The sequence below is a fragment of the Camelus dromedarius genome, chromosome 32, assembly GCF_036321535.1.
Source record: "Camelus dromedarius isolate mCamDro1 chromosome 32, mCamDro1.pat, whole genome shotgun sequence".
Lineage (NCBI taxonomy): Eukaryota > Metazoa > Chordata > Mammalia > Artiodactyla > Camelidae > Camelus > Camelus dromedarius.
Window position 1 is genome coordinate 23,686,073 of NC_087467.1, and position 19,204 is coordinate 23,705,276.

Consider the following 19,204-nt stretch of genomic DNA (forward strand, 5'->3'; position numbering starts at 1 on the left):
CTTACTGCGGCTCTGCTGCCAGGACCGGGAAGCACAGAACGTCCGGCAGTCTGCACCGGCACACAGCATGCTGACTCGTCTCTCCCGGGTGGCGGGCCACAGGCCCACCCCCTTGGCCTGTCTTCGGCCCCCCGAATCTCTGCCTTTCGTGGGGGACCCTGAGGGCCCACTTCGACAGGATTTCCTGCCTGCAGTTCAGGGGCAGCATGGGCTTTGAAGACCGGGGGGCGGGCGGCTCAAGCATTAGCTCTGTCTCAAGTCGATGTCTCCGAGTGTCACATGAACAACAGGGGCACTGGCACCGGTGGGAAGATGGGAGGGCGTGCTCGTCCCGCGCAGGCCCAGCAAGGCCTCCCGGTCACTGCCCGCCTGCAGATGGCACTCAGCCCACCAACATGGCCGCTGGAAACGCACTGCCCTGAGCGCGGCCACAGTGAGCAGCACGCAGGGCTGTGGGGCCCACATCCTGGCAGAGACTGAGTGCCCCAGCCCCCAGCCTCCTCCCCATGGGCTTCAAGTACAGTATGCCTGTTTCCTTCCCCATCACTCCAGACATGTAGTTTTTCCAGTGAGCACCGCGCGGTGTGTGTTGGGGGTGGGAGTTCTTTACAGCCTTAGGAATAAAATGAAAATCCAAAGGGAGAATAAATAGTTAAAACTTTTAACTTCCCACTTTCCCTGTTTCCCCTGCGCTGGCCTCCTTTCTTTAGGGAGGGGGAGCGGAGCTGTCTGAGCACTGCTCCTGCCTGGAGGAGACGGGCGGGCTCCCTGCTCCTGGACCCATCATCGGGGTGCGGCCGGGCCTCACCAACAACCTGCAGAGAGAGGCCCCCAACCCTTCGTCAGGGACACGACGAGCCTCCCATCCGAAAGCTCCCACAAATGCCCGGTGCTCTGGAGCGGCATCCAGTCTCTCCCTCAGCGAGTCCTTTGAGACTCGCCCCACGCCCTCCCTCAGGAAGGTAAAGCTGGTGCATACTTTCGTCACGGGGAAGGTTCCGCACAGGATTCCTACCTGACGGCTCCGCAAACCCACCAGGAGTCTGTCTACACACGGTCGCTAGCTCCAATGCTTCTGGCCCGAAGAACACAGAAAATCCCGTCTGAGCTGCTCCAAGCGTCACAGGCTCAGACGCCGTGACCGCCACCTGACCCTCTGCACAGGGGCAGTAGGAAAAGCAAACTCCCTTTTTACCAAGGGGACCACTGTAACTTCCTGAGGTCACATCCTCTTTGGATCATGAAATAAATAGCACATAGGTTCAGATGTATGAAGACTCGGTCTAATTCCACGGTTTTGATTACTTGCTCTCAGGTATGGATGTTGGTGTTTGAAAACAGCTCCTGGGCGCAGAGCCAAGGTCCAGCTGGGCAGTGGGGGGGGCGCCAGCTCGGAGCCGGCCCAGCAGATCCTCCAGTCTCGCAGGAGGAACGGATACAGCCTCCTCTCTGCAGCCACAAGATTTCAGAGTAGCCACCCCCCCAACCTCCTTCCGCTCTAAGGAAAGAATTACAGAAAATTAGGGAGTTTAAAGGGAAAAGAAGAGGGAAGGCACCAGCAGACAGAGGGTAAGGGATATTAATAAACTGGCTTCAGCTCAAGACACAGAGGATTTTAAAAGTTTCAGAGCATCACCTTGCTTTACCCTTAGTTCCTGGCACGAGAGGGGAAACACTGTGCTGGGAGTTGAAGTCCACACTTCAGACTCAGCTCTCCTGTGCTGCTTCAACCAAAGCCCCTGGCCTCCACATTCTAAAGCCACCCACTGAAGCAAAGCCCTGCATAGATCCTCTGCAGGCCTGGGGCTCTGTGACTCAGGAAATTTCGCTTAATCTAAAGTGCTTCCAATACAATGCAGTTACTGAGTGGTCTAGGTTTCTCAACAGAAGTTCCACTAGGTTTTATGGACACATGTTTGGTAATATTTTCAACTACTTTGGGAAATTAAGACTTGTCTCTTAGCTCTAAACCAAAACAAGTGGGGCGTGCACATCACGGCCGACCGCGGCCACCGTGCCCTGCAGCTCGCCTCCAGACCAGGTGAAGGCCACCCCGTCGGTGCCGGAGGCGACGCAGACCCCACTTCTGGCACCTGGGAGTCCATGGAGCCCCTTGTCGGAGACTCACAGAACAGCCACAATTAAGTCACCAGATTAAGTGTCCAAAGAAAACACCGACTCAAATTCGATACGATACAGAGCAGTCGAAGTGTGCTTCAAATCATTACATGATCTCAAACCCTGTACTCAAGAGGTGCACACAAGCAAACCCAAACAAAGCACCTGTTTGCAGAACGAATGATTAAGAGCACCCACCTCTGGTTCTACAGATTCCTGGTTCAGACGGTGAACTTCCAAGATGGCAGAGAGGCCCATGCTTTTTTTTTTTTTTTTTTTTAGTTCTTACTCTACTGAAGTGTAGTCACTCCTACGCGACTCTGGCATCTAAGTCTGTGTGATCTGATGCACCCTAGACCACGGTGCGGAAAAAGCCAATCAAGTAAGCTTCTAATACCAAAAAATACTTCAAACCAATGCGAGTAACAATCTATTTTAGTTTAGGGCTTCCTTATGGAGATTCAATTTTGAAAATCTGAAATAAATGAAAGTCCTCATTTAAAAAAAAATGAACTGTAACACATTACTATATGTAAAGTAGATAAACAACAAGGACCTACTTTACAGCACAGGGAACTGTATTCAATTTCTTGTAAGAACCTATAATGGAAAAGAATCTGAAAAGAAAAAAATACATATGTATGTATATGGAGAACTGAACCACTCTGCTGTACACCTGAAATAAACATTGTAAATCAACCACGCTTCAATAAAAAATTTTTAAAAAGAAAAAAACCGTAGCCAACAGAAATACACCTCTACTACGGTGAAAGCAAGAATTTTTCATCCTTTAGTAATTCAGAAATGTGTATCTCACAGTATAGCTTACAAATACATTTTTACAAAACCAGTATCCTCTCAAAGATACCAGAAAAGATGCATGCGTTCTTCCTCATTTGCTAAAACACCTGTCCATTTCACTGCCACACCCTACAGTCTAGGGTGGCTTTGCTTGCAATGTCTGAATTGGTCAAGAAACCCTGAAGGTGGCCTGAACCAAGTGGAAAGAACACGGGAATAGCTGGACGTGTCTCATGTACAACTTGCTGCTTTTCTTCAAACACCTCTCCTGCCCAGACGTTAATCATTAGAGAATTCCCAGAACTATATTCTAAGATTGCTCCATTTCCTCTTGGAGCAAAAAGGACTATTGTAGTATCTTTCATTTGTGAATAAATGGAAGGCAGCTTCTATAACAAATAAACTGAAGACATCTTTGAAGGCATAGTTTTATTTCACTAGTGGCAGGAAGGTGATCTTAATACTTTCTCTTTTGTTGGAATCTGCAAACAGCACCCTGTCGTATGCAAAATGTTGTTTCTGGTACCTTAAACGGTGGGTTCTGCTGTTTTTCTTGAATAAACTAAGTCTTTTACCTGTTTTTCACTTCACTTGCTAATTTCAGAGCAAACACTTCATCCATTTTATAGATGTTAAATCTCAGTTGTCACCCCCTCTTTACCCTGTCAACAGCCCGCAGAAGTCATGGGCGAATTAATCCAAAGCCTAAATGAAGGGGGCTCACAGTACACTGCAGACTGTGTACTGACCAGACACACACCCTTGATAATCTGACTCCATGCGCCCGGTGCTCTGCCGGCTGCTGCGAACCTTCCACATCGGCCCTTCGCAGCTCCCCGAGGACGAGGTCAGCAACAGCAGCAGCAGCAGCATCTGACAAGATGAAAGGTTCCTGCTGCCCAGTCACGACGAAGCACCTCTCAAACTTCCAGAGGGCTTTTTACTAGAGAATTTCAAAGCCTTCCCCGATGTCTCGCCTTCTGGAACTAGATAAACCCAACACAACTATGAAACTGGACTGCAACAAATCTCAAGCAGGCTCAACCCAAGGTGGACACTCAGGGTTATCAGTGCTTCCAAGACCCACAGTTTATCCGCACTGGAAATACACCCTGTGCAATGTGAAAAGTCAAAGGAAATTGTTTCAGAAGAAAGTTTCATACAGCACATAATTTTAAAACAGGACTCTCAAGTGGTTAGTATCTTAGCATTTAATATCGGCAAAAATGCGATTTATTTGATAAACAAGCTAGAACATGTTCACTGTTTTTAGGTCTGAAAACGTGCTGCTAACGTGAAATCACGCACTCGATCTGTATTAGGAGACAAACCGCTCTGCCTCATCAGGCCTGCCCTGACCACCAAGAGAAGGAAGAGTCCAAATCCATTTAAAAAGTGCTCCAGCATAATGATTAGATGGATCAAATGTAAACGTTTTTTTTCCCTTTAAAGTATTCTCTCAATTTGGCCAAAGTAAGTATTTAACACAAAACCCCTGCCAAACAGCAGTGAGCCTGCGGGATGGGTCCTGGCAGCCCCCGACATTCTCAACAACGGCAGTCTGGAAAGAGGCACTCCCTCCTTGGTGTCCACTCAAGGTCAGGACTGAAGAAGAGGCAGAGGAGAAAGTGAACACGAACAGCCCTCAAACACGCTTCTCACAACTGAACTTCTTTCCAAACAGGTCATTAAGTGATACCTTTGTTATTAAAAAAATTCAAGTAAAATGCTCAAGTAAGGATGTTTCAATTCAAGGGGAAAGCAGCAGCTACAGCCTTAAACCTGACTCTGCGGCTGGTGGAGACCATGGCCTTCCGGGCAGCAGCGGGGTCCCGGCCCCCAAACCAGCAGTGCTCTGGGCGCTGCTCAGCCGTAAACTTAAGGTGTAATGATTTCCCCTGTTCCTCTGAGAACTCAGCTCAGTTAGACATGATGCACAAGTAAGAGTCTTATGTTCTGGGTGAGAAAGTGTGACGGTGACAGATTTGCTTAAAAATTTGATTATGACAAGCTTCAGGTAAAAATCATTTTCAGAGGGTCGATTTTTTCATTTACGTATAACCAATACATCTTATTTACAAATACATGACTCAGCTTTCCTCATTAGAAGTCCACACTGAGTGGTATCTAACTGTTATACACTGTTTTCATAGACTCACTATCCTCTTATTCACAGGTAGTTCTGATGATAATACTGTCTCCATTCTGAGAACTGCATACAGTTGACACCTCAATGAACATCAGGGAGGCCCAGCGTGAACTCCATGGCAACACCGGTGACACAAGGAGTCCGCACCTCCACCGCGTGAACCGCAGCTGCAGCTGCGAAGCAGCAAGGACAACTGGAGGACGGAGAAGAGCTGATGCAGGAGACACGGGCCCTCAGCCAGCTCTCGACGCCGCCCCTGGTGTGGAACTCTTATTCGGGGTCCACTCTTTCTTTTCAAAAACCCCTGATTCTTCTCGTGATGTTCACCTTTACAACCTTATCTTAGTTCTTTAACCCTCAGAGAGCTGCTGTATCTGGGCTGCTAACCAAAAATCTCAGGTGTGTGTATCTTTGTCCACATCCTCCCAAGGGTAAAGTGTGTAAGTGTCTAACCTGCTACATAAGGCACGCTATTCCACTTTTTTCTTAAAGGAAACCTTTCCCTTGGTTTCTTGCAGTTTCTCAGTGAGCCTGTCCTTGGTCTCCTCCATCTTCTCCGTGAGGAGCTCCTTGGTCTCCTCCATCCGGTCCTGCAAATACTCCTTCACTGGAGGTGGCGTCGACATGTAGCCGCGGCTGCGCAGATACTTCACCATGAAGGACGTGCCCCCCAAAGTCACTGTGTACCGGGCAGGCGTTGCGATCTGCAGGGACAGCAAACGGGCAGACTGACACTGATGACGACTACTGTTTCAAGCAAAAACGTGACATTGAAATTCTTGCTAGTGACCAAACTATAAATTTTATTTAGTTTCACGAGCTTCACTTTATTATTTCACGAGGCTACAATTACATCGTACGTGGTTTTTCTGCCTAATATGCTGTGAGTATCTCTCACCTGGACACTGACCCAGGGTTGTGGAACATTCAGTGGCAGCACCAAAGTCTGTCACCACGTGCGAGTGAACATGGTGGTGGCAGGGTCACTGGGAACCGGGAGGGGAGGGCTCAGGGCCCTCCCATCAACAAAGGCACTGTGTTCCCACTCCTCTGAGGCCCTGCCGACCGCATGCTCTGTGTCTAAACTGGAACCACAAGTGAGAGGCAAGCATGGGCCAAACGTGTTCCTCACTCAATTTACTTCAGTTTCACTTTTGGATTTCTTTTCCCTGACTTTTCCAGACATTACACTACCTTCTCACTACAGTCCACGCTGGGTCTAGAATCCCAGCCAGGAACTTGTGGGAGGCCAGAAAGTGGTCCAGCAGCACACACGCAGGAGACACGCACAGGCCCAACCTGACAGATTCAGACCGAAGCAAAACAGCAGACGGATGGGCACAAAGGTAAATGCTCAGAGCCTAGGGGCTGTGCCTCGCTCTGAGGCTGTTGGCGAGGTGCCACCCCCGCGCCAGGCTCCAGTTCCCTCCTCACTCCCCCTAGAACTTGCTCCAGCCAGGAGCCCTGCACTCCGTAGGGGTCCCACTCCACAACAAACACGTGAGGCCACCTCCCCTCTGCCCCTGGGGCCCCTCCCTGTTTCCTCCCAGCTTGGGCTGCCTCTCCAGTCCCTGCTGATCCGTCCTCAGGCAGCCAGCTCTGGACATGTGGGGCGCCATCCAGACCACCAACCCCTCTTCCTACACTCCCACGCGGTCTCGTCCAGCAGCCTGTCTGCAGCACCATCTGTGTGACTCTTACACTCAAGTTCTCCTAAGTTCCAGCAAACACCACCGCCTACTCAGTACACCCGTGTGTCCAAGAGGATCTCAAGATGCTGTCTGTCCAAAACTGACCCGTGGATGGTCAACAGTCCTACCCCAGCCCTGCTCCACTCTCCGCCGTGTGCATCTCAGCAAACGAACGCAATGGAGACACGGACGGCAGGATGACATGGCTCTGCACCCCTGCAGGCCCACAATCCAATGAAGACAACAGACACTGAACAAAACCTAACACGCACTCTGAGAGGACGGCATGGGGTCAGGAGCCGTTATAATTAGGGGAATGGCTTAAACCATCAACGACAGTTCGACTCACTAAGGTTATATTATACACAACTAAAACTTGCTAATTTATGAATTCAGTAAGTTTTAATGTTGAAAAACTCAGCAATTGGGCTGTGGCCCCCTAGTCAAAATGATCATAAAAGAAGTCTCTCAACATTTAAGAGGATTTCAATGAAGATGACAGAATAAAATGTCATTTTTGAGTACTACTATAAACCCATAATTCTAAGTATTTTTATACAACAGAAATAAAATAACATCTAGTTTCCAAATATTTTCTACCTGTTTTCTTAGGATGAAGCTTCATGGAACCTCATAAATTTTTTCAGTTGAGAAAAACTACATGAATATGGCTGAATTCTACAACTTACGAGTCTCCTTGTCTAAGACCGAAAGGTGTAGAAACGACTTACAGATGTCACTGTATGAATTCAGAGAACAGCTGTAAAGATGATGAAACATAACATCAACAACTAAGTCTAAGGGCTACGACATAAAGCAACTTGAATTAAACGTCGCCTCTTTAGGAAGGCAAACATAAACAGCAAAATAAACGCTGAATTTCACTAGCGTGGATCTGAGTAAGGAAAAGCAACTTACTACCGACAGAAGAAATGTCAAGAGAGAGGACCACATGCTGCAACTATCAGCAGGCTATCAACAATCTATCTATTTTTAAGGCATTTCTTCCCAAATTACCATTCCGTTTACACTTAAAGATTGTACACTTTACTTGAGACATGCGGCATATAGAGATGAAGGCAGCCACTGGGAGCTGGCCCAGCTCAGTGAGGAGCGGTAGGCCACAGCAGCACCTACCTTAAACAGGGCGTATGCTGTCAGTGCGTTTCCACTCTGGGAATTTTTCAGAATGTTTACTACGCTGTCAGGTAACCCAATAAGTTCTAGAAAAGGAACGACATTCACTCCTCTAAGAAAGAAACAGAAAACAATTTACATATATATACACACATATACATACACACAAATTTTTGGTGATAAGTACTTTTAAAAGATTTATCTGAAAACATCAAAACCCAATTTTGTTTAAAAGTTAATTCTGCATCATCGAACAATACTGCCCAAATGTCAGTGTCCTGCCGTGTCTCACTGTTTACAACTTCTGCTCACGGACATCATTTATCAGAACAAAATCAACAGCAGTAAGTAACCTAAGAGAAAAGGATCAGAATCATTCACCTGACCTTACAATCTTTAGTTCCTTAGAATGCTCCAACTCAAACTTCCAGACCTAAGATTTTTACCTCTAAAATTATATGTCAAATTATACTTTTACTGTAAAAGCAGGCGATATTATGATATCACTTACTGAGTTACCATGCAAAGAATAAATGACTATGGGCTTGATGAAAATTTCACTTATTCTAAAAGGAAGCTTCTATTCAGACTTAAAGGGCAGGCGAAGAAGGAATCACCATAAATTACAGCCAATTTCTGGAGGGAGGGAGAGAAGGCAGAGGAAGTCTGTCTCCTGAACTGTTAAGCCCTCATTTATTTTCAGCTTCCCCGAGTGTCCAGAGCTCGCCACGCTGGCGCTGCCCTCCCCTCCCAGTGTGCGGTTCTGCCGCTGCCAGGAACCTTCACCCCCAGCCACTACGAGTCTCTGTTCTGTGCTTCTGCTTCGTAAAGCGCAGCAATCACCACAGTTAGGAGCCTTGACTCTGTACAGGATGCAGTTAACACCATGGCACACTGTTCAATGCTGAAGTTCCCCGACTGTCCCGCGTGTCCCCTGTCACTGTCTCGTCACGTCTTCCAGCTTCTTTCCTCCACAAGTGCTGCCCGGCACTCTCTGTTGAGGAGGTGGCAGGACATCTTCTCGTGTCAAGGTTTCTGAAGCTCCCAGGCCAGCTGTGTGGAGGAACTGCCCTGGTTGTGGACCTGTCCTAATGCCTCCTCACGAGCCGACTCGGGCTAAGTGCTTTCCAATGGGAAAGCTGCAGAGCAGACCCTTGTCCATCTCGGAGCATCGTAACGGGAGCCATGGGGTCCATCTGATCCATCCCTGGGGAGTGACTCTGGGTTAAGGTGGAATCCACAGGCTGCTCCTCTGTGCAGGTGCTTGTCCCCTTTGTACTGAAGCGGGAGCTGCCTGGATGCATTCTAATTATGGTGGTTATAACCTCCTAGCTTATTCTTAATACTAAAAAAATGGGGAAAAGCTGTCTCTCTCTGATGTCACAATACTTAACGGACCAGGGACTGCTCTCAATAATATGGATGCTCATAACCAAGGAGCGTTTCCTATTGTCCAAGGAGGGAACCAGGTAACGGAAGGAGACTCTGCAGAGTTAAACATCAACTACAAGTCCAGTCTGTTTCTTTCAGCGCCATCAGCTCCTCCTCCCACCTATCTCTCTCAGATAACAACAGGATGTCCTGAAGCAAGACTCAGCTGTGGAACTAACACAGTCGCAGGAACGTCCACCACAACACGCTCATCCAGCCCTGGCTTCAGGTACCAACACAACCATCAGGTTCTCTCATTAATCATTTCCTAGCTCAGACTAAGCCTGGTATGTAAAATCCACAGATTTAACAGCAGTCATGCAAGGGAGAAAAAAGACAAACATCTGGATAATATAAGACAAAATTAAGTGACTTTTAAAAAAAACTATCATGAAGACAAACAATTACGACCTCAGACCTCTTGCGTCAGTATTCCATGTAAAATAAAGGAACCAGCCCCTGGTTCCACTTATCTCAGCTATTAACTTGATGACTTAACTTTCTGAAAAATACAAATAACTTTCACTTCCTTTGTAATTACTAAATATAAAGTATTAATGAGGGTCTGATCCAAAGAGTAATATCCACTTGTCTCACGTTTCACACTGAAGGTCCCGCGGCCCGACAGACACCTGTGCTTCACAAGTGCCAGCTTTCTGGGTGGTCCCACAGATGCAGGAGCACGTCCAGCCTGGATGCAGGGCAATCGGCCAGGGCTCTGCATCACAGTGGGCTTGTAACTTCAGAGACTTGAGGCCCCAGCTCGGGACAAAACCGTCATTGCAGCTCCACTTGATCCAACAGACACTTCTCGTTAGAAGATGTATGATCTCTGCAAACTCTCCAGAGTGGCAGCAAAGCTTAGTTTAAAAGAAGATCTGTGAGCATGCACGACTTAGACCTCCCTGAAATGTTTCAGAAGCCTGAGACCTTTATCACCAAGCGAGCTAAACAAACACAGACGGCATTTTGCTCTGTGGTGCCCAGTGAGGCAGTAACGCCAGTCGTCAGTGACTGAAACAAACACTGGTCAGTAGTGCCAAGTGACATCAAATGCCCGCACTTCAAGTTACAAACTGTTTTTCATTTTTTCTTTTAATAGCAAGTAAGCAACAAGCGAGCAACAGAGAACTTTTTCCAGCTAAAACCGAATAAAATAAAGCCAGCCCCTGGTTAGCTGAATTGAAAACCTGTATTTAACAGAATCAACTCTAAATTTACAATTAAATCATCTCACAGTGTGAGATACATTGCTACTTGAACATACCCTAAATCCTTACTTTCTAAGTATCGTTTTTGATAAGACCTTCACTTAGAGCAAATGAAATTTCAATTTCTGAAGTATTAAGGATTTAATACAAACATTAAGAAGGACTGTTCTGGGAAGCAGCACATCCTTCATAATGTAACTTAGGTACACGATGCTGTCACAGAACTGGACCAGTGGTCGTGGCTGGGCAGCAGAGGTAGGTCTGGCAGCCAAAATCCCACGCTGACAAACAGCCAAAGGCAGGCTGTGGTGGAGAAGGGATATGACCTTAAGGTGGACATGTTTACACACAAGCATTCACAGAAAAAGAGAGGGAAGGACAAAACCAAGAAAGGCGCATTCCACAGGGGACAGAACGTCACCACGACCGCTTCGGTGCCAGACAGCAATGGAGAAGTGTTCAGTCTAAGTATCACGAGGCTGTTTCGGGGTCTGCTTTTTCAGTTACAGAACTCGCTAACTGAAGGCAAGGAACAAAATACTCTTTTAAACAGTCTAAGTGAGAATCTCACATTCAATTAATTAGAAACTTAGATTTCTCCCTCTAAGGGCAAGAGGCTGAATGGTTATTAAAGGCAGCCTAAGGAGGGCAAAAGAAACACAGAAGAAATTCACTATCCTCCACAAAACTGACTCGGAAAAACCCTCAAAGGATCAAAAAAAAATTGTTTTTACTGTATAGAAAGCCGTTAGTTAAACAGAAGAACTGAATGCCTATGAAATTTTTATGCGAAATGGTGAACGATTTTAGGCTGTTAAAAAAAACTAAGGGTAGTTCTTAAGGTTTCTATAAATATCATGTGTTGGAGCAAATGTCATTAAAGAGATAATTCCACAAAATGCACATACAAGGGTCTCTGCAAAGAAAGGAACAGTTCTTAATGTGATACGTACAGGAGGAAATAACTTAGTAACAGGAGCATAAACGGAGAGAGACATGAAGAGAAACAGCATCGGTCACTCAGGGTTAAAAAATCCTTTTAGAACTTTTGTGAAGAACTATTTCTAAGCCCGTGTTTCCCAAGAATAAGAACAGTCTCCATTCCATCAACTCTTAATTTAGTAAATGGTAACTTTTTCCAAGGAGTGAGCTTTCTAGTGAAATATTTCATTAATGCCTTAATACAAACCGTGGACTATAACATTGAAAGTCAGTGGGCTTTTGGAAAGTATGAAGTAATTCTAAACCGTTAGGGGTGTTTACGAAAGCATCACAGTGGTCTTCACTGCCCGTCTCGTCACCTGCAGGACGGACTCTCAGCTCTGCTGGTGGCAGAGACAAACGGAATCACTGGGCGTCTGTTTCTGCATGTGCTCCTGGCTCCTAAAACAGCGTGAATACTACAACCCACCTTAAAAAAAAAGGCACAGCATTTAACAAGAAAGGTACATGCAGAAGTTCTAATACCTAGAGGCTAGGCCCACCAAACTAACTTTTTAAAAAACATTTATTTTATTGTGGTAAAAATACCTCACACGAGATCTACTCTCTTCCCAAGATTTCAAGTGCACAACCAACCAACCTCTGACCAGAACAAAGACCTGACCTTGACGTTCATCAGATGCGAGAAACATTAAAGCGTAAATCTGTGACCTGTTCACTTTTGTGTCTGCAATAGGTATTAGCCAGGCTTCATTTCCAACCAAAATCATACTCATGGCAAAATCATACTCTTCACACATTTATAAACACTTTAAGAAACACGTAAGTATGGAACTAACTGCCTGTGCTGCCCAATTTCCAGAATCTGCTATTTTATTTCTGCATTTTCCTAGATGTTGACGGGATGTGAGCAGAGTGATTAAGATCTGAAATCAGACTCTGAAGTGTTTTGGGAAATACTAAGTGATTTTGACTAATTCTTGCTTAATCTGTTTTCTCATTAAAAAAATAAGTACTACCTGCTTCATATGGTTGCCGTGAAGATTAAATGAGATGATACAGTTTAAAATTTTTAGCATAATGCCCTCTGTACACAATAAGTAATGTTAGCTATTATTGTTGAAAAGTGGAAAACAGCCATGAAAAGCAGCCACCCTCTATCAAGTGAAGACATTAAAGCATTTAAAAAATTATTTAAAGGTTTTCATTAGTACAATTAAGAAGATTACCATTCTGATAAAACAGGGAAAGGTACTCAATCAAGCAAAAACTTACTTTATGGCTGCATAATAAAATGTTCCAAACCAAACTCCAGAAGTTATTAGATGCACTGGAATCAACACTTTCCCATATTGTCTAAATGTTTTCTTAAATCGTTGATAAAGACTAATAGATCTGTCTTGTAAAGGGTCAGGTTCCTCCTTTTTTTCCGAGGGAGTTCCCGGGGGCGTGGCGGTGGATGACAGACTCCTCTTGGGTAAGGTCTCTCGGTCCCACTGTTTACGGTGATGGACCCGTGATTGGGGTGGATGAGCAACGAATGGCTTCTTTTCCTTCGCAACACACGGGGCAGCAGATAAGTGCAGCCACTGTTTCTGAGGGCCTTGTACCCAAACCACTCTGGATCCCGAGTTATACAAAAATAATGGTCCCTCTGAGTTTTGACAGTGTCCAAGAAAACTGGCTTTATGTGGCTCCATGCATGTCCTACGTGCCAGGTGGAATACAGTCTTTGGTACGTTCCATTGCATTTTGAAGAATGGAGTTTGATGGATTTCAGCTTCTACAGAGACTAGATTAAAAAAAATGAAGATTATACATAGATTTCCATTTTAAACCAATCCATTTAAAAATAAATCATTACCTATTAGGAAGTAAAAGGACAGACACTGCTACCAAGTCTACAGAAATTAATGTTAAGGTATAGTTCAATTTTAAAGTTTCATTGAAACACATCACTTAAACATGATACAGTAAACCAGTCCAGCAGACAGCATGGAGGGTGAGATGGTGAGTTTATTTTATTGCTACAAAAATGGTATTTGTAGGGTTTCTGTCATTCTTCTAAGAAGCGGTTTAGTGTAACAGAAAAATCATCAGATCTGAAGCAAAAGATCTGGGCCCTAATGTTTTGAAGGCATAGTAAAACAAAGATTACTTCATAGGCTGATGCAGGAATTACATGAAAATTATGATAAAAAAGTGCTTTTGTAAACTAACAGGCATCACAATAGTGTTGTTACTTATTACAAATGTTAAGGTCTGATGAAGAGTTGACATCAGTATCATTTATTCTAAATGCTTTTAGACTAAATTATGTAACACTATAAATCACGTATGTTATTAGCTGGTGAGAAGAGACTCTTCCAGATAGCTAAAATTTTGTCAGAAAGACAAGCCAGTATAATTTTAAAAGAACACAGATTCTGAAGTAAGATGGGCCCAATGGAGTTCACAGTGGTATTATTTTGAGCAAATTACTTAGCCTTTCTAGACACAACTTCCCCCACTAGTAAAACAGAATTGTTGTATGCATTACTATATAATAAATCAGTTCAGTAATTTCAGATTACTGAAGAAATCCAAGAGGAAACTAAAAAATACCTGGAGACAAATGAAAACAAAAACCACAACAATCCAAAATCTGTGGGATGCAGCAAACACAGTTCAAAGAGGGAAGTTTATGGTGATAGAAGTTTACTTCAGGAAACAAGAAAAAAATCTCAAACAAGCTAGCCTTACACCTAAAGGAACTAGAAAAAGAACAAACAAAACCCAAAGTTAGAGGAAGGAAAGAAATTATAAACATCACAGCAGAAATAAATGAAATAGAGACTGAATAAACCGTAGAAAACATCAGTGAAACTAAAGGCTGGTTCTTTGAAAATGTAACAAAATTAAGAACCCTTTAGCCAGACTCATCATTTTTCCCCAAGAGTGAAAGGGAGAGGGCCCAAATCAGTAAGTCGGAAATCAAAAAGGAGAAGTTACAACCAACATCACAGAAATACAAAGGGTCATAAGGGACTACTACAAATAACTGTATGCCAATAAAATGGACAACTTACAAGGAATGGACAAATTCTTAGAAAGGTACAATCTCCCAAGGCTGAATGAACCAGGAAGAAAAAGACAGTATGAACAGACCAGTTATCAATAATGAAACTAAATCTGTGATTTTAAAAACTCCCAAGAAACAGAAGTACAGGACTAGATGGCTTCACAGTTCAATTCTACCAAACATTTGAGAAGAGTTAACACCTATCCTCCTGAAACTATTCCAAAAAACTGCAGAGGGAGGAGCGCTTCCAAACTCACTCTGTGAGGCCAGCATCACTCTGATACCAAAACCAGACAAAGATACTACAAAAAAAGAGAAAGTTACAGGCCAATATCACTGATGAATATAGATACAGAATATGAATATAGATGCAGAAATTCTCAACAAAATATGAGCAAACAGAATCCAACAACACATAAGAAAGATTATACACCATGATCAAGTTGGGTTCATCCCAGGGACACAGGATGGTTCAATGTATGCACATCAACCAGTGTGATACACCAAATCAACAAGAGAAAGGACAAAAATCACATGATCATCTCAATAGATGCAGAAAAAGCGTTTGATAAAATTCAACACCCATTTATGATGAAAACTAACCAAAGTGGGTACAGCGGGATCATATCTCAACACAACAGAAGCTACTTATGACAGACCTACAGCCAGCACAGTGCTCCACGGTGAAAGCCGAAAGCCTTCCCGCTGAAACTGGAACAGGACCAGGATGCCCACTGCCACCACTTGTATTCAGTACAGGACTGGAAGAGATGAGATACCACTACATACCTATCAGGTTTTTTTTTTTGAGGGGGGGGTGATAATTAGGTCACTACACACCTATTAGAATAACCAATATCAAAAACACTGACCACACAGATTTAGTGCCTTTAAATCTTGTCAGGTTACAGAACCAATTCCGGGAATGCCGCAACCAACTCTGAAAACTCATTCTTAAGATTCCTCTAGAACCACTCTCAGTACCAAAATCTGAATCAGACAGGGTTCACCAGAGATACATAACCAATAGGAAAATATACGTATGCATATATCTACATCTTCTGATCTTTAGGCTTATCTATAGCTACAGAAACAGACAATTCTTTCTTTGGAAATTTATTATTAGGTTTTTCATTTAAACAGACAGACACACTTATTTTAAGGAACCGGTTCACACAATTGTGGGGCCTAGCAACTCTGAAATGTGTAGGTTAGACGTGCAGGCTGGAAATTTGGACAGGAATTGATGCTGCAGTCTTCAGGAAGATTTTTTTTCTTCTTGAGAGGCTCAGTTTGAAATTTGGGCCTTTAATTGATTGGATGAGGCCCACCCACGTTATGTAGGGTAATCTCCTTTACTTAAAGTCAACTGATTGTAGATGTTAACATGTCTTCAAAATACCATCACGGTAACACCTACATTAGTATTTGATTAAATAACTAAGGGCTACCGCCAAGTCAAGCTGATACATAAAACTAACCATCACACATAATAAACTCACAGTTTTCTCAACCCAACCTTTACTTCCAACTATAGGAAAAACCTTTTAAACAAGAATCTTACGTGCTCAAATAAGGCGGTAAAATTTCAGTAGGGACACTGGTTGAGCAGCCTGGAGGAGTGAATAGTTCTTTTTCCAAAACTGAAGAAACAAACCTTCCACAACCACCTCTCCTTGCTACCTCCACGAACACTATCAGACCCAGGAAGCTTTAACATTGTGTCCACACTTTAAAACAATTTCTATGTTTCAAAAATGGGATCTTCAACTCCACAACAGAAATGACACTTTAAAATTATACACCTGAGTGCTCTCTCTTTGAGAACAAAAAAATAGGGATGGTATCTACTGAATCTGTTGCTTGCCTTTGACCAGAAAACTCACAGGTTACTACTTCATTTTCTCTCATTGACAAAAGTATAATCCAAACCAGGAGAAATCCAAACCAGTCTGGGTGAGTAATGCACCAAATTATCAAAACAGCACGTTAAAGAAATAAAACTCTTATAAATGGGTTGAAATAAATTCTGTATGTCTTTTTTTTTTTTTTTAAGTAATTTAAAAAAAACTTCTTGGCAATTCATTCATTCAGTAAGCACCCAGTATGTGCCAGGCACTGTTGAAGGACCTGGGTTAAACCACTGAATAAAATGATGATCCCTATCTTGCTAGAGTTCACCTGCTAGCAAGACAACATCCTTATCCAGCTATTTCCTCTCTGAACATAACAACCCAAGCAATAAGAAGTATCAAAACATTTCCTGAAAATCTGCTATGTGCCAGTCCCAGCTTCCTGCTCCAAGTCTGGCAGACCCTGCTTCATTATCAGCACAGAGCTGGTCTCTGGACCTAGACTGCCTGGGTCCACATCCTGGCCTACTGCCTCCCACAACCTTGACCAAGTTATTTAACCCTCATCTAAAAGACGAAAACAATCATGACAACTACCCCACTGGATTATGTAAGAGTTAAATGAGTTCAAATGTGCAAAGCACTTAATTTGGCAAATAGAAGGTACTAGAATATCAGTTATTATTTCCAGAAAACCAAATATTACTCAGGCAATAGTGGAGAAAGATGACACCAAGAGCAACTTTCGAAACAGCTTTAGCCCATTTACTCCCTCCACCACTACTACCTTCAAGAGTTCTTTCTCTAATCTCGAAACTGTTGGTTATCATTAGTTAAATCCATTTCACTTGTAACCCACCTTACGATTACTGCACCTTTCCCCAATCCCCTTCCCCACGCTCCCCCATGCTCCCCCCCCCAATGGCCCTGCTTTATTCTCTATCCCAGAAATACCCCGAGCCCTTGGCTTTAGGGTAGACAGCTCTGAAATTAGCTCTCCCATCCCCTCGCCTGGCTGCCTTATGAATAAACCCCCTCCCTTTGCTGCAAACCTCCGCGCCTCGGTGTTTGGCTTGCTGTGAGCTGGGCAAAACAAACCTGGTTCTGTAGCATTCTCAACTGAATTTACAGCTTCTAGTCAAGTTTTATAAAAACTACAAAATGTGATCTCTATCTCATGCACATCAATTCATGATGGAATCTGCATATACATATAGTTAAGAAGCTTATAAACTGATGAGAATATTTCTTAAACAGTCAAAAATTAGGCTCATTTTCTGTAAAATTACAACAGCAGTTACCTAAGACTTCAGCGTCAGAACCAGCAAATGTGGACACATAGTTGCCAAGTTCTAAAGCATGGATGTGTAAATAGTATATTCAATCTCTAGGACCTATACCTCTGCAGTTGTCAAAAATTAAGAACTGAGGTTAATTCTCAATTTAGCTCGCTGCATAAAATAAGAAATACAAGTCACCTTAAGTTGATGGCTTATTCTCGTTTGTTAAAAATAGGCTTCGTTCTTGGTCCGAAGTGTACAAGGGGTCAACAGCCTCAGAGAGTTTAATGCCCTCAATTTACAAGTGACTCCACTGCAAAGTACGTGCTGCAAACGCTGCTTTCCCCAAAGTGAAGGCTACTTCATGTAACTGTGCCTTCTAACAAGTATGCAGGCCAGTAAACCCATTTCCAAGGTTGCTCTTAAAGGAGTCAATTTTGGTGAAGAATAATTGAAGACTGCTGTATTTCTGAGCACGCTGTTACACCCTTCAGACGGGAGGCACCGAGAAACGACACTTAAATAATCTTAGTCCACACGTTAGGTAGTTTATATAGAAATGAGCGCTGGGCGGGGGGAGAGGAAGGGGAAAAGGAATAGCCCAGAACATAAGGAACCTGAGCTGTCAATCAACCAGAGCACAGGGAACCTGAGTTGTCAGTCAGTCAATCACAAAACCAGGGTATAAAAACAGGAAAAACGAACGGCACCATCTTTCCTCTCTCGATTGGCCTGCTCCCAGTTCTCAGGAGTATACTTCTACTTTTTTAACTTCACTAATAAAAACCTTGCTTATATCACACTTTCTGCCTCTCATCAAAAATTCTTTTTTTTTTTCGGGTGACTAAATCGAGATAATTCTTACTTTCCTTTTCCCGGTAACACACAGGCACAGTTGTGAGCCTAGCCTTGGAGGGAAAGCCCTCAATGCGGAGCTTCCGACTTTCAGCAGGACAGGTACCTGCGGAGATCTGAGGGGACGGACACCGCGCGCGTGCAGACCACCCCACCCACCCCAAGTCCGGCCACGCGGATACCAGCACTGAGGCGGCTCTCAAAACCAGGTCTGCCCGCACTTTCTCCAGAGTCGGGCACGTGAGAACGACTCTCTCAGGAAGGTCTGGGCGGGCCGAGCGCGGCTGCACGAGTGACCTGCCGTCCCCAGGGGGAGTCCGAGCGCGGGGGCTGAGGCCCGCCCGCTTGGCGTTGGAGGAAGGGCAGAGTGCAGGCCGGAAGCCAGCCCACGGGCGGAGAGCGCAGGACGCCGGCCAGGGCGAAGGGCGGCGTGACCTCTGCCGGCCCCAGGGCGCCCGGGCCGCTCGCTGCCGCGCCCCCCGTTGGAGGAGGCCGAGCCGACCTTCCCGCGCCCGCCCTCGCAGGCCGCTGCCCGGGATACCTCAGGGCGCGAGGGCGCCGCCGCTCCGTCCGCACGGGCCGCTTGGAGCCCCGCCGCGTCACTGTCCAGAGCGAGCAGCCGAGCGAGGCGCCGGGCCCCGGAAGCCGCGGGCCCAGGCGACCCCGCCTCCGGCC

At 44.8% G+C, this 19,204-nt stretch overlaps 1 protein-coding gene and 1 long non-coding RNA gene across 3 annotated transcripts; one reads left to right on the forward strand and one right to left on the reverse strand.

Moving 5' to 3' along the window:
• Positions 1 to 660: 660 nt before the first annotated feature.
• On the forward strand, positions 661 to 12,507 carry LOC135319812 (uncharacterized). Its single transcript, XR_010378724.1, has 2 exons — positions 661 to 962; positions 5,096 to 12,507. It is a non-coding gene; the product is annotated as an uncharacterized LOC135319812 (long non-coding RNA).
• Positions 4,113 to 19,201, reverse strand: FAM210A (family with sequence similarity 210 member A). 2 transcript variants are annotated; one of them, XM_031439268.2, is made up of 4 exons: positions 19,071 to 19,201; positions 12,756 to 13,272; positions 7,897 to 8,008; positions 4,113 to 5,772 (listed from the first exon to the last, which is right to left on the reverse strand). In XM_031439268.2, exons 2-4 carry the CDS (start codon positions 13,229 to 13,231, stop codon positions 5,539 to 5,541), a joined length of 822 nt encoding a protein of 273 aa, XP_031295128.1. In that variant the 5' UTR covers positions 13,232 to 13,272; positions 19,071 to 19,201; the 3' UTR covers positions 4,113 to 5,538. The 2 variants fall into 2 exon arrangements, with proteins under 2 accessions (XP_031295128.1, XP_010975280.1); XM_010976978.3 differs by lacking the exon at positions 19,071 to 19,201 and adding an exon at positions 18,712 to 18,793.
• Between the last annotated feature and the right edge of the window lie 3 nt (positions 19,202 to 19,204).